The sequence below is a fragment of the Myotis davidii genome, unplaced genomic scaffold, assembly GCF_000327345.1.
Source record: "Myotis davidii unplaced genomic scaffold, ASM32734v1 scaffold237, whole genome shotgun sequence".
Lineage (NCBI taxonomy): Eukaryota > Metazoa > Chordata > Mammalia > Chiroptera > Vespertilionidae > Myotis > Myotis davidii.
The window spans coordinates 43618-56380 of record NW_006287912.1 but is presented as its reverse complement, the minus strand read 5'-3'; the positions used below and the strand labels follow the sequence as shown (position 1 = coordinate 56380).

General features: G+C 39.1%; 1 protein-coding gene across 4 annotated transcripts in view; it reads right to left on the bottom strand.

Annotated features, from left to right (window-relative positions):
• Positions 1-12763, bottom strand: part of PHF6 (PHD finger protein 6) — a 59663-nt gene that overhangs the window by 27104 nt on the left and 19796 nt on the right. For all 4 annotated transcript variants that reach the window (XM_015561319.1, XM_015561318.1, XM_015561321.1 and 1 more), the window contains 2 exons: positions 8971-9104; positions 8656-8699 (listed from right to left, as the gene is read on the bottom strand). In XM_015561319.1, the coding sequence (XP_015416805.1) occupies positions 8656-8699; positions 8971-9104 (178 nt within the window). The remainder of the gene's footprint in view (positions 1-8655; positions 8700-8970; positions 9105-12763) is intronic.

Below are 12763 nucleotides of genomic sequence, written 5' to 3'. Positions count from 1 at the left end.
GGAGTGGAAGGGAGAGTGAGAGAAATATCAGTGTGAGAAGGTTGCCTCCCAATGTGCCCTGACTGGGGATCGAACCCGCAACCTAGGATTGTGCCCTGACCCACAGTCAAACTCACCACCTTTCGGTGTATCAGACAACGCTCAACCAACTGAACCACCCACCCAGGACTGAGATGGGCTTTTCCCCCCATTTTACAGATATAGTATCTATGGTTCTAAGGGATACTAAATAACTTGCTCAAGATCATGTAAATAGTAAGTGGCAGAGAAAAGAGTCAAATACAGTGGGGCCTTGATTTATGAGTGTCCTGACTAACGAGTTTTTCGAGATACGAGCAGTCTCTCGGCCGATATTTTGCTTTGAGTTGCGAGCTAAAATTCGGGTTACGAGCAAGCTTCAGATACCCCACCGCTAGTTGGCGCAGCGAATGTCACAGTGAATGCCACAACATCAGCCCAGCATCACGTGTCTCACTTGTTCACGTCTTGATTTGATATACGAGTAATTTGAGTTACGAGTTCCGTTACGGAACGAATTAAACTCATAAGTCAAGGCCCCACAGTAGAGATCTGATTTCAAAGCCCATATTCAACCAGTGTATGAAACTGCCTTTCTAGTACTTCATAAATCTATTTAATGCTACCTAATTTAAAAGATTTTGAAAGACTGTGACACCACATTAAAATTTCCCCTAAACTTCCACATAGTAAAAGTAGTGAAGATTTGAAGTTGTAGCATATTCTAGAGAAAATGAACAAGGGAAAGAAAATACTAAGGAAATATTAAAGTAGGCAAAGGCTTTGAATTACACAAATGATAACATACTTTCAACATACTTCTAACAAAGTTTCTGAATTGTCTTAGGGCAGTGGTTCTCAACCTTCTGGCCCTTTAAATATAGTTCCTCATGTTGTGGCCCAACCATAACATTATTTTCGTTGCTACTTCATAACTGTAATGTTGCTACTGTTATGAATTGTAATGTAAATATCTGATATGCAGGATGGTCTTAGACGACCCCTGTGAAAGGGTCGTTCGACTGCCAAAGGGGTCACGAACCACAGGTTGAGAACTGCTGTCTTAGGGCATCCACTAGGTCTCTGAAAATCAAGGTCAGAGCCTCCAAGGTTAGACAGAAAAGATTCCTTTACATTCTCTCAGAACACGTGGGATTTTATGGTCACTGTAATTGTGGCACTTATCTCTTACAATACCTTTTTAGGTAATTTCATACTTATTAAAATTTGTAAAAAAAAATTTCTATATATCCTTTACCCAAATGTTAATATCTTAGCACATTTGCTTTAGCATTCATTCTCTCTAAAACTTCATATACTTTTTTTCTGAAAGATTTAAGAGTAAGAAGCAAATGCAATACCCCTTTACCTCTCTAAGTACTTCCATGTGTTACCACTGTATTGTAATCAGTTGGTCACATATCTGTCACTAAATTGTGACCACCCCACCCTCAAAAAACTGAAACCCTGTTTTATTTATTCATCTTGCTCTACTAACACTCAGTGCAAGAGAAGTTATAGGACAACTAATTATCACCCCAAATAAGTGACATGTTAAATACCGTGCTTAGATTTAATCCAAAGAAAATAAAGAGATTATAAACATTTCTTGAACACTCATCCCATGCAAAACATTCTATATTAGGTAATTTAAAAAAAGAATAAAGCACAAGTTTGGCTCTTTACAATTTTAAGAACCTAAACTGAGCTTAGGTTACATTTGTGACCATGATAAATCCTATATGTAGGTCCTCGGGTTACGTCAGAGATCCATTTCTACGGAGCAACATATTCGCCATAAGTCGGAACCCAACTACATAAGCACCTACGTCACTCACCTGGAGCACATACAGAGCAGTAATGAAGTGAAACAGTAAAAAAAATTTAAAAGAAAGATAATTCCTGACCTTTACTTGTGGTAAATTAATAATATAAAACATAAAGCACATATGGACATATGTCGAAATGATGGAAGTTTTTTTTAATAAATAAATGGGAGATGGCGACTTAACCACGAAACGATGTATGTAGAGTCTGTAACCCAAGGACTGCCTGTACATTATTACTGTGAATGACTAACACTCAGCATCTATTCTAGATACCACTTTCTATCTCAGCACAGATTACTTTGCTCAATATAAATTATTAAAGACAAAGGCCTTAACCCCTTAATGAAAATGTTTTTAAAAGAATCACTATTCAGCCCTGGCTCAGTTGGTTGGGAGCCAGCCATCCCATGCACTGAAATGTTACCAGTTTTATTCCCGATTCCTGGGTTAGGGCACATGCCCCAGTGTGGCGGGGTTGGGGGTGGGGGTGGACTGCAGGAGGCAGCAGATCAATGTTGCACTTTCACATCAAGGTTTCTGCAGTTTGGCTTTAGGTAGTTTCTATTATTTGAATGTAAACATGTTTATTGCTCATATCAAAGCCATCATTTTACCCTTTAAAATACCAAGTGAGCCTGGCCATTGAGGCTCAGTGGTTGGCTGCCAACCTATGAACCAGGAGGTCATGGGTTCGATTCTTGTTTGGGCACATGCCCAGGTTGCATGCTCCATCTCAGTAGGGGATGTACAGGAGGTAGCCAATTGATGTTTCGCTTTCACATCAATGTCTTTCCCTTCCTCTCTCTCTCTGAAAATCAATAAACTATTCTTTAAAAGAAAGAAAAAAAAACTATTATTCATGTCATCATAGTTTCTTGTAGGAACTCAAATACTTAGTGATGACAAGCTATCATATTAAAACGCTTCTATAAAACAGACAGTAGCATCAGTTACAAGCTAGAGCTATTTGCTATTATCAATGTTTGACATTTTTGAAATATTGCTTTAAAAAAGGCAAAGAGGAGCTCCAGTGGCGCAATCGGTTAACACGCGGTACTTATAAGAAAAAAGGCAAAGAATATACCTATTCTCTAAACACAGGACAACAAAAGAAAAACATAAGGTGTAGGATTTAATTCTGGTTATTCCTGTCCATTTTAATTTTGGCTATTCCTGGTCCACAGACTATGCTATCTTCTTCCCCTTCTTATTGCTAACAATTACCAACTCCCAATCATTCTGCCTCACCAATCAGACTTACTTTCTTTTTTTGAAAAAATATATTTTTATTGATTTCAGAGAGTAAAAGAGAGGGAGTGAGAAACAGAAACATCAATGATGTGAGAGAGAATTATTGATCGGCTGCCTCAAAACCCAGGCATGTGTCCTGAGAGAGAATCAAACCATAACCTCCTGGTTTATAGGTTGACATTCAACCAACTGAGACACACTGGCCGGGTACCATTTTGTTTTAATTTCCTCAGGTCAATGTTAGTTAAATTTCCCAAGACCTCTCCATTCTTCCTTCAAAATGCAACTGTCAAGTCCCATTTTTTTCTATCACCATTGCTACTGCCTAGAGTCAGGGTCATATTTCCTCATATCTGTATTAGGGCAACATCTTTCTAAATTATTTCCTCTCCCTGCCATACCGGCAGTGCACCAATCAGACTTTCTTTAGCACACAATTCATAGCCCTTTTCTCCATCTCCACCCCTGTCATCATCCTGGATGATTTCAACTGTCCAAATGGACAACCCCAGCAAAACCTAACCAGTCAATTCTTTGATCTTCAATACTGTCCATTAACCTCCCAATCCATATAATCATATCTTATAATCATCCAAAACAATTCTGCCTCTGAAATAACTCTATCACACACTGGGACCATAAAAGCTTGCTTTCCCAAGTACTTTCATTCTCATTGCTCTTCAACTTTGTCAAGACCTCCAGGCTATAATTCCTTCCTGTTTTTCTTCTTTTCTTGCCTTCACATCCCTATCTTAGATTTCTCTCTTGCAAATACCCTAAGTTCCCTCACCCCTTTATTTTTTTGTTGAGCCCACTAAGCAAAATCAGGATTCTAAATTAAACAAATAGCCACTTTCTCTATGCTACACCCAGGATCCTGAATTGCTAGAGGAAAGCCACACAAACTGACTGATGATATCACTATGTAAATTCATGGTTACCAACCTCAAATGGGCCTTCAACAGTCTAGAAACATTACATTTCTCTAGGCAAACTTCCTCTCCCGGTCTTCACAACTATTCTTTCAAAGCTTTCTCCTTGGAGGGATAAGGACAAATGTAATACCTTAATCAATAAAGAAAAAAATAAACAAACAAACCAACAAAAAAAGCCGTTTCCTTCAACTTCCAAACATCATTCTTCTTTCTACATTCTCCCTCAGAGTGAAAATAGGCTGGTAGGAACTGCCTAGCCTCTTCCTTAATTCCTATTACAGTGTAAATATCCTCCTATTATAGGACAATTGTTCCACTTATACAATGAATCCTCCTTCCTGTACCTCCAATCTCTTCTTGTCTATAGGATCTTTTCTCTTAAGTATTTATGTATCAATTAACCACCCCTCTCAAAAAGGCCAATTAAATGAAAGAATCCAATCTGAAAAGGCTATATACTGTACGATTCTAACTATATCACTTTCTGGAAAAGTAAAAACTATGGGAAGAATAAAGAGATTCTTAAATTTAATATTTCAAAACACAGTTCATGTTACGTCAAACTAACATGATAGACTGAATTATACAGTATTTATCATTTTAAGTATTAGCAAAGTAGGTATTGAGCCACAGATGGCAAATGATGAAAATGCCACAGGTACCAATTCCTCTTTGATGTACAGACTAGTACAGTACAATTTTCAAACAAAGACAGTCCCTAAAATTCAACCTTATGAACCCCCATCATAAATTACAATCATAAAGTAGAACATGTTTCCCATTAGAACAATGAAATAATGGGAAGTTCTGCTTTTGACAAAAAAACAAATAAATATAATAACACTAGAGGCCCGGTGCACAAAAATTTGTGCACTCAGAGGGTCCCTCAGCCCAGCCTGTGCCCTCTCGCAAGCTGGGACCCCTCGGGGGATGACCACCTCCTGGCTTAGGCCCACTCCCCGGGTGATTGGGCCTAAGCTGGCAGTCAGACATCCCTCTGGCAGCTCGGGAGCCCTTAAGGGATGTCCACTTGCCAGGAGGGAGCAGGCCTAAGTAAAAACCAATATTCTTTGAGAATGGAAGATCTCTCTCTCTTTTTTTTTTTCTCAATACAATTCTAAACCGAGTCAACAAAATTATTCCAAGCCTGACACTTTTAATGCTGAATAGTTATTGTATTCCGGGGGTGGAGGGTGGGGTGTGTGGCTACATTGGAAGGTGCCCAGATGCAGAGGCCAGAGCAAGAGAAAGGCAGTGGAGTTGGATGCTCCCAAATGGGTAAGTTGGTATGAGAGCTGAACCAGCGACCCAAGCAGCTAGCGGACTATAAATGGAAGATTGAAGCGGAGAAAGCTAGTTGGGCAAAGTCAAGTCAGATTCCCTAAAGGAGATGTGAGAAGAGATAGAAACCCAAAAGAGAGCAGACGCCAAAGTCACTGATTGGCTGGTGGGCGTGGCTTGGGTGTAGCAAAGGTAGGTCAATGTGCATGTTTCTCTTTTATTAGATTAGATATTCAACATAGATGAATGTTATAAAAATCAAAGTTCAATGAATATGAACTCTGTAATGCTTTACTTTTTTAGTGTGCTTTCTTTTTTTTCGGTTAATCTGAAAAGGAAAATGGCAGGGGTGGTGGTCTTGCAACCTAGTTCAGTATCTGGTTAAAACTGTAGTCTTAACTTCCCCACTCTGACTAACTTGGGCGGAGCTGCAGAACCTAACCCCAGTGCCCCACCAAGACTGACTTAGGCCAAGCTGTGAGCTGTGGGGACCCTCAGGGGCCTGCCACAGGAGGAGATATATAGGTCAGAGCCTCCCCACAAGTTCAGTTCAGGCTTTGGATCTGGAATTCCCCTGGACTAGCAGATCTGTGAAATAAAGGTTAAACTTTCCTCTCCCAGAGTGCTGGCTGAGCATTCTCCCATGCATTCTGCAACAACAAATCCTCACCTGAGGATATTTTTCAATTGATTTTTAGAAGTATTATAAGGGAGGGGGAGAGACACAGAAAGAGAAACATCCATGTGAGAGAGACACATTGGTTGGTTGCCTCCTATAGGAGCTCTGACTGGGACCAGGGATTGAGCCTGCAACTGAAGTACATGCCCTTCACCAGAATCAAACCCAAGACCCTTAAGTCTGCAGGCTAATGCTCTATCCACTGAGTGAAGCTGGCTAGGGCTGTAATGCTTTTAAATTGTAAAATTATGCTTCAAGTTCTACAATTTGAGTATAAACACAATGTGTATAAAAGTACACAAAACTCAAAAATCGAATCAATTGTATCAAAAATTTGAATTGTAATAATATTGCCAGTTACATTAAAAGAAAATTCATCTTGAAAAGTATGTATTTAGATAGTTCTCATTAATATGTTTCTCAAAGCATAAAGTGGTCAAAATTATTCAACTTTACATAGTCTGCAGTGACTTTCCTCCACCACTAGATGGTACTATCAGCTTCAGAAATCTAAAGAATAAAAGGGGAGATGTCTAAATCATTTGCTGCCATCCTCAAATTTCCTGCCTCAGTATGCTCATATACTTGTGTTCATCAGGTCATAAGTCTCAATCCTTGGCTTGCCATATATGGTCACTACAATCTTAAAGGGAATCAAATAAATACACTGTTAAAATCTGAAGTAGAAGGCGGGAAAGCTTACGCTTAACTTTTCACAAAAGGTTTTCAATTCAATTCTAGAATTAAGTAAGGAAGAAACTGAAGAAAAGCACTATAAAAGTTGCCCTTGCCGGTTTGGTTCAGTGGACAGGACATCAGCCTATGGACTGAAGGGTCCTGGATTCGATTCCGATCAAGAGTACTTGCCCAGGTTGCAGGCTCGATCCCCAGTAGGGGAAGTGCAGGAGGCAGGCAATCAGTGATTCTCATCATTGATGTTTTTATCTCTCTCTTCCTCTCCCTTCCTCTCAGAAATCAATAAAAATACATTTAAAAACAAAACAAAACACTATTAAGGTTTATCAGTTGCACTTTAGCACTTCAAAAACACTTTGCTATTGTTTTTCTAATCTGTTTATGTTAAAAACAAGTTTTTGCTAACGACTGTATTTTTAACCAGAACTTTTTAAAAATATTTTTAATGATTTCAGAGAGGAAGAGAGAGGGAGAAAGAGAGAAACATCAGTAATGAGAGAATCATTGACCAGCTTCCTCCTGCACGCCCCCTATTGGGGATCAAGCCCACAACCCGGGCATGTACCCTTGACCGGAATCGAACCTGGGACCTTTCAGTCTACAGGCCAATGCTCTATCCATGGAGCCAAACCAGCGAGGGCTAACCAGCACTTTAAAAGTATTTGGACTAATCTGGAGTCCAGAGTAGAAGAAATACCAGTTTGTATTATAAAATCAAGTTCTAAGAGATCAAAAAAGACCACAAATATCCTAACACTGATAATTAGGTAAATCTTTTCTTTAAAAAATATTTTTTATTGATTTCAGAGAGGAAGGGAGAGGGAGGAGAGAGAGATAGAAACATCAATGATGAGAGAGAATCATTGGTTGGCTTCCTCCTGTTCGCCTCACACAGGGGATCAAGCCTGCAACCCAGGCATATGCCCTGACCAGGAATTGAACCTGTGACCTCTTGGTTCATATGTTGTGTGCTCAACCACTGAGCCATGCCAGCTAGGCTGGGTAATTCTTTATAAAGAAACAACTTCCTAAAACAACAGGCTAAAACTATTCTAATTCTAAGCAACACATTCTAGGAAACTTAAAAAAAAACACTTTAAAGATCATTAATCTAAATGGAAGGACAGAACAATATGAGATGAAATTTAAGCCTTTTTATATTACACTAGAGGCCTGGTGCATGAATTCATGCATGGGTGGGGTCCGGCCGGCCCACCCTGATTGGGGCCAATAGGCCGGGCCAGCCAGGGAGAGGGAACACGGGAGGTTGGCTGGCCGGCCCCACACCCTGGTCGAACTCTGGGTAGAACTCCTGATAGAGGGGACAATTTTCATATTTGCCTTTTATAATATAGGATGTAAAAGTGTCAAAACCACCTGTTTGAAAAAGTTTAAAACAAGTGAGAATTCAATTTGAGAACTTTCCCATACCTTTTAAAAACCAAGTATAACTTGGCTAACTTTACATAAAAAATAATTAACCCGGTCTTGTATAAATTTAAATAAAAAGAAACTATAAAGTAATTTTGGGTTTATATTTAAAACTTGATTACTTCTTATCAACATGTCTGTATTAAAAAACAACAACCAAGTACTACAATGTAAATAAAAATTTAACAGAAAGCCCGGTGATGACAAAATGTACTAGTATCCTCAGTTCACATTTCTATATTAGACAGTAGGCCAATTATTAACTCTATAATCCACTAAAACATTTATATAAACACAGAAATCCCTAACCATTAGCATCATTTGATTAACTCTTTACAAAAACTTTAAGATAAAGTTTTTTAAAAAATTCAGATCTTTTTCACTATTGTACATTAGTTTATCCTAATGCTTTTCTTAATTCTTCAAAACGTATTCAATATTGAGGTACATCCAATGGTAAAAGTTAATATAGCATAATTTACTCATATTTTACTCAAATTTCTTCTTGAAATTGACAATTGACTGAATGACGTACCTTCAGAGTTATGTGCAGTTTTCTTGTGTTTCCTGCAATAAACCCTATAAAAATGAAGAAATTAAAAATTATCAAGTAAACAAACTAAACCCATTTTTCAAATTTAAAAAAATGAGGAATACGCTTTACCCCAATTACAAGCTAGATTCCCAAAACCTTACTATTAAACTTTATATGCCATTTCACTAAGCATTAAATTATTTACCGAAAGCACTCTTTATGATGATGAAATATTTTGAAATGGGGAAATTTTTTTTAAAAAGCCTAAAGAAAGTATAACTGATAAAAAACTTTAAAGAGAAGTTGAATAGTTACATGTAAATTCCTTGTGAAGGTTTTTCTCGTATTTGAGCTTTATCATGCAATGCACAGTGGTAGTGGTACGTCCTGTGACATGTTTTCACATCACAACCAATTGTTGCTCCAGGACAATGGCACAAAGAACACATCTACAGCAAAACAATAAAATATTATTAGTGTGTGATTTTGCTAAGGCAGTGATATCAGGTTAGAGGCATATTAATCTCTGTCAAGGAAAACAAATTGGTTAATGAAAAGTTGTGTAACTTAATGCTATTTTTCTTGGGTTCATGCCAAGAAGTAATTCGAATACAATTCTACCAGGGGTGCTTTTTTCCCATGTTAAACAATAACAAAATTAATGGAATATTAATGTCTATTGTTTCACTGTGGTCAAGAGAAAATTTGAAATGTTGCAGATAAGGGATGTAAACTATATAGAATTAAGAACTATTCACAATCCAGATCTTCCTACAAATGTAAATTATAACTGGTGAAAATGCCTCATACCAGAAAAAAATTTCCTTTATATTTCCACATAATCAATGAGAATCTTTGGGAAAAAACAACCTTCACATACTATTTGGGAACCTGGCAGAATCAATTTTAAGTGAGGGAAAGAAAGAAGACAAAAAGAATTAGGTAGATTCTAAATACCTTAAGCTCTAAAAATATTTTGTGACGTAATCTGTTACTTACCTCTTGCATTATGAATTCAGACAAATAGATAAAAGAACAGACTCTTTCAACATATTTTAATATACCTTACCTTATGACTTTATTGAATAACTCATATTGTTTAACTAGCTCATGATCTAAAACTAGGAAAAATTATTTTTAAAAAGTAGCATAACAATTATGTAACAATGATTGTTAGTGGTTTGATTAACATATCACAATATATTGTGCAGAGTGGTATTTTAATAAGGCTATCTTCTAAGCCATAAATGCCATGCCAAAATAAACTCATAATAAGGTAAATCTTAAAAACTGCTCATTTGTTTTTAAATTGCTAGATACCTCATTCAAAACTGTCCTTATTCCTCTTTATTCATTTTAACATAAATAACATTTACCATCCTAATTTTAGATTACTTGGCCCCAAAGCAATTTGATTTACCAAGAGGCTAATATAGATTCCAATAAATTTTCTTGTATTGCTCTAAGCAAGTCAAACACTCAAAATCTTTTTCAAGCTATGATTCAAAAAATACTCAAATATAAGTCAGAAACAGAAACATTCTCAATACAGGTACTTCCAAGAAAACATGAGGACCAGTGTCAATTATTAATACTAGTGAAATACTCCACTTCCTTAAATAAATACAGAAACTTTTAGTAAATTACATTTCCTTTTTTAAAATATATTTTTATTGATCTCAGGAAAAGAGAGGGCGAGTTAGATAGGAACATCAATGATGAGAGAGAATCATTGATGGGCTGCCTCCTGCATGCCCCCCACTGGGAGTCGAGCCTGCAACGTAGGCATGTGCCTTGACCAGGAATCAAACTGTGACCTCCTGATTTATAGATCAGTGCTCAAATACTGAGTCATGCCGGTGGGGCAAGTAAATTACATTGCTAATCAAAACACATAGACTTATTATAGAAATTTTGGAAAACACAAAAGAGCACACACAAAAAATGAAAAATCACTCATACCAATCAAGCAGAGATGCTCTTTAAGTGTTGAATGCTTATGTGAAAGTATTTTCCATGTAATTTTGTATGTACCATTTTGCAACCTGTTTTTTTTCCCGTTATTTTTTGCAACCTGTTTTTTTTAACCTAATAAATCGAACATTACCCCATTTCATTAAAAACTCTACTGCAAATAGTTCATCTTGAAATTACATCTAAAATGAGTTTGCATAAGTACATTTTGAAAAATGTGTTAAATTCAATTAGCAGGCAAAAATGAAAGGAGAGATATTATTAAAAACTAGAGGCCCAATGCATAAAATTAGTGCAAGGAGCTCAGCCCCAGCCATCGAGGCAGCTGCCTTTGCCTCAGCCCCCGCTGTCGTGGCTTCATCTGGAAGGTCATCCAGAAAGATGTCTGGTCTAATTAGCATATAACACTTTTATTATCACAGATTGTACTAGGGGCCCGGTGCATGAAATTCATGCAAAAGTGCCATATATGGTTAATCCACAGCGACGTTATACTCAATGGTAAAGAGCTGAAAGCTTTTTCTTTAAGATCAGGAACAAGACAGGATTTCCACTTTCACACCACTTTTTTTTTTTTATACTCACCTCAGGATATGTTTCCATTGATTTTTAGAGAATGTGGAAGAAAAATGGAAAGACAGAGAGAAACATCGAAGTGAGAGGAGTACTTTGATTGGTTGCCTCCTGCATGAGCCCTGACCTGGGCCCCAGCCAGGGAGGAGCCTGCAACCTAGGTACATGCCCTTAGTCAGAATTGAACCCAGACCTTGCGGTCGGCAGGCCGAGGCATTATCCACTGAGCCAAACCGGCTAGGGCAGGATATGACATTTTCAAGATGTGTCTTTCCTAGGATATGACATTCCAGCAGTGGACCTTCAATTTTTTCTCCAGAAGTGTGGTGGAAAGACCCTAGATCACCTTTTTGGATTCTTATTACCCAAGTTACTAAGAATATTGCCAGTGGCATACAGGAAACTTAGCCAATGAGTGGTCAGAAAAGGTGTTTCCTCTGTAGTTCACTCCGATCACCGGGTCTGCCCCTGCCCAGGTCTACAGCCTCTGCCTGAGGCTTCAGGCCTGGGCAGGGGACCCCCAGCTCCCTCCGATCGCGGGCTCTGCCCCTGCCCAAGCCTAACACCTCTGGCCAAAGTGTTAGGCCTGGGCAGGGGACCCTTAGCTCCCTCCGATTGCCAGCTCTGCCCCTGTCCAAGCCTAAGGCCTCTGGCAGAGGCGTTAGGCCTGGGCAGGGGCCCCCTTGGCTCTGATCGCAGGCTCAGGCCCTGCCCAGGAGCCCCCTGGCTCAGGCCCTTCCTAGGCTGCTCAGGGCCCACACGTGACCTACCTCGGAGTGACCTGGGTGCCCGATGATGTTCCTGGGACCCAGGCCACTGGGCACTTTTGCATGCAAATTAACCGCCATCTTTGTTGGACTAATTTGCATACTCTCCTGATTGGCTGGTAAGCATAGTGGAGGGACAGTCAATTTACATGTTTATCTATTATTATAGACTAGAGGCCCATTACACAAAGAGATTCATGCAATAGGCTTTCCCTTCCCCTGGCTGCCAGCTCCGGCCAGAGCCTTCAGTCTTCGCTGCTCCAGCCAGAGCCTTCAATCTTTGCTCCGCCGCTTCGTGCCTACGTATGCAAATTAACCGCCATCTTTGTTGGGTTAATTTGCATACTCTCCTGATTGGCTTGTGAGGGTAGTGGAGAGATGGTCAATTTACATGTTTGTCTATTATCAGGTAAAAACAGTATACTGTGATCTGGATTAAAAATGGCGGCAAAGTAGAAGGATGCTGCAGGGACATGCTCCCAGGAACAAGCTGGAATTACAACTGAAATATGGAAAGGCTTCCTGATTAATCAATGGAAAACTCACAGGAGAGAACTCTGATACCCAAGGACTGAACGTGGAGAACACATAGAGACTGGTAGGAGGGGCGGAGGCGCGAACGGGCTGGTTGGGCACCCACAGATAGCAACTGAAGTCCTGGAGAGTTATCTCAGTTGTGGGGGTTGCCACTGAGATCTAATCCCAAAGCGGGTTCCTCAGTAAAGAGCACCAAGCTGAGGAGGGTACTCACATAACATCTAGCTGTGAAAAGCTGTGGAGTGCTTCTGCCAGGG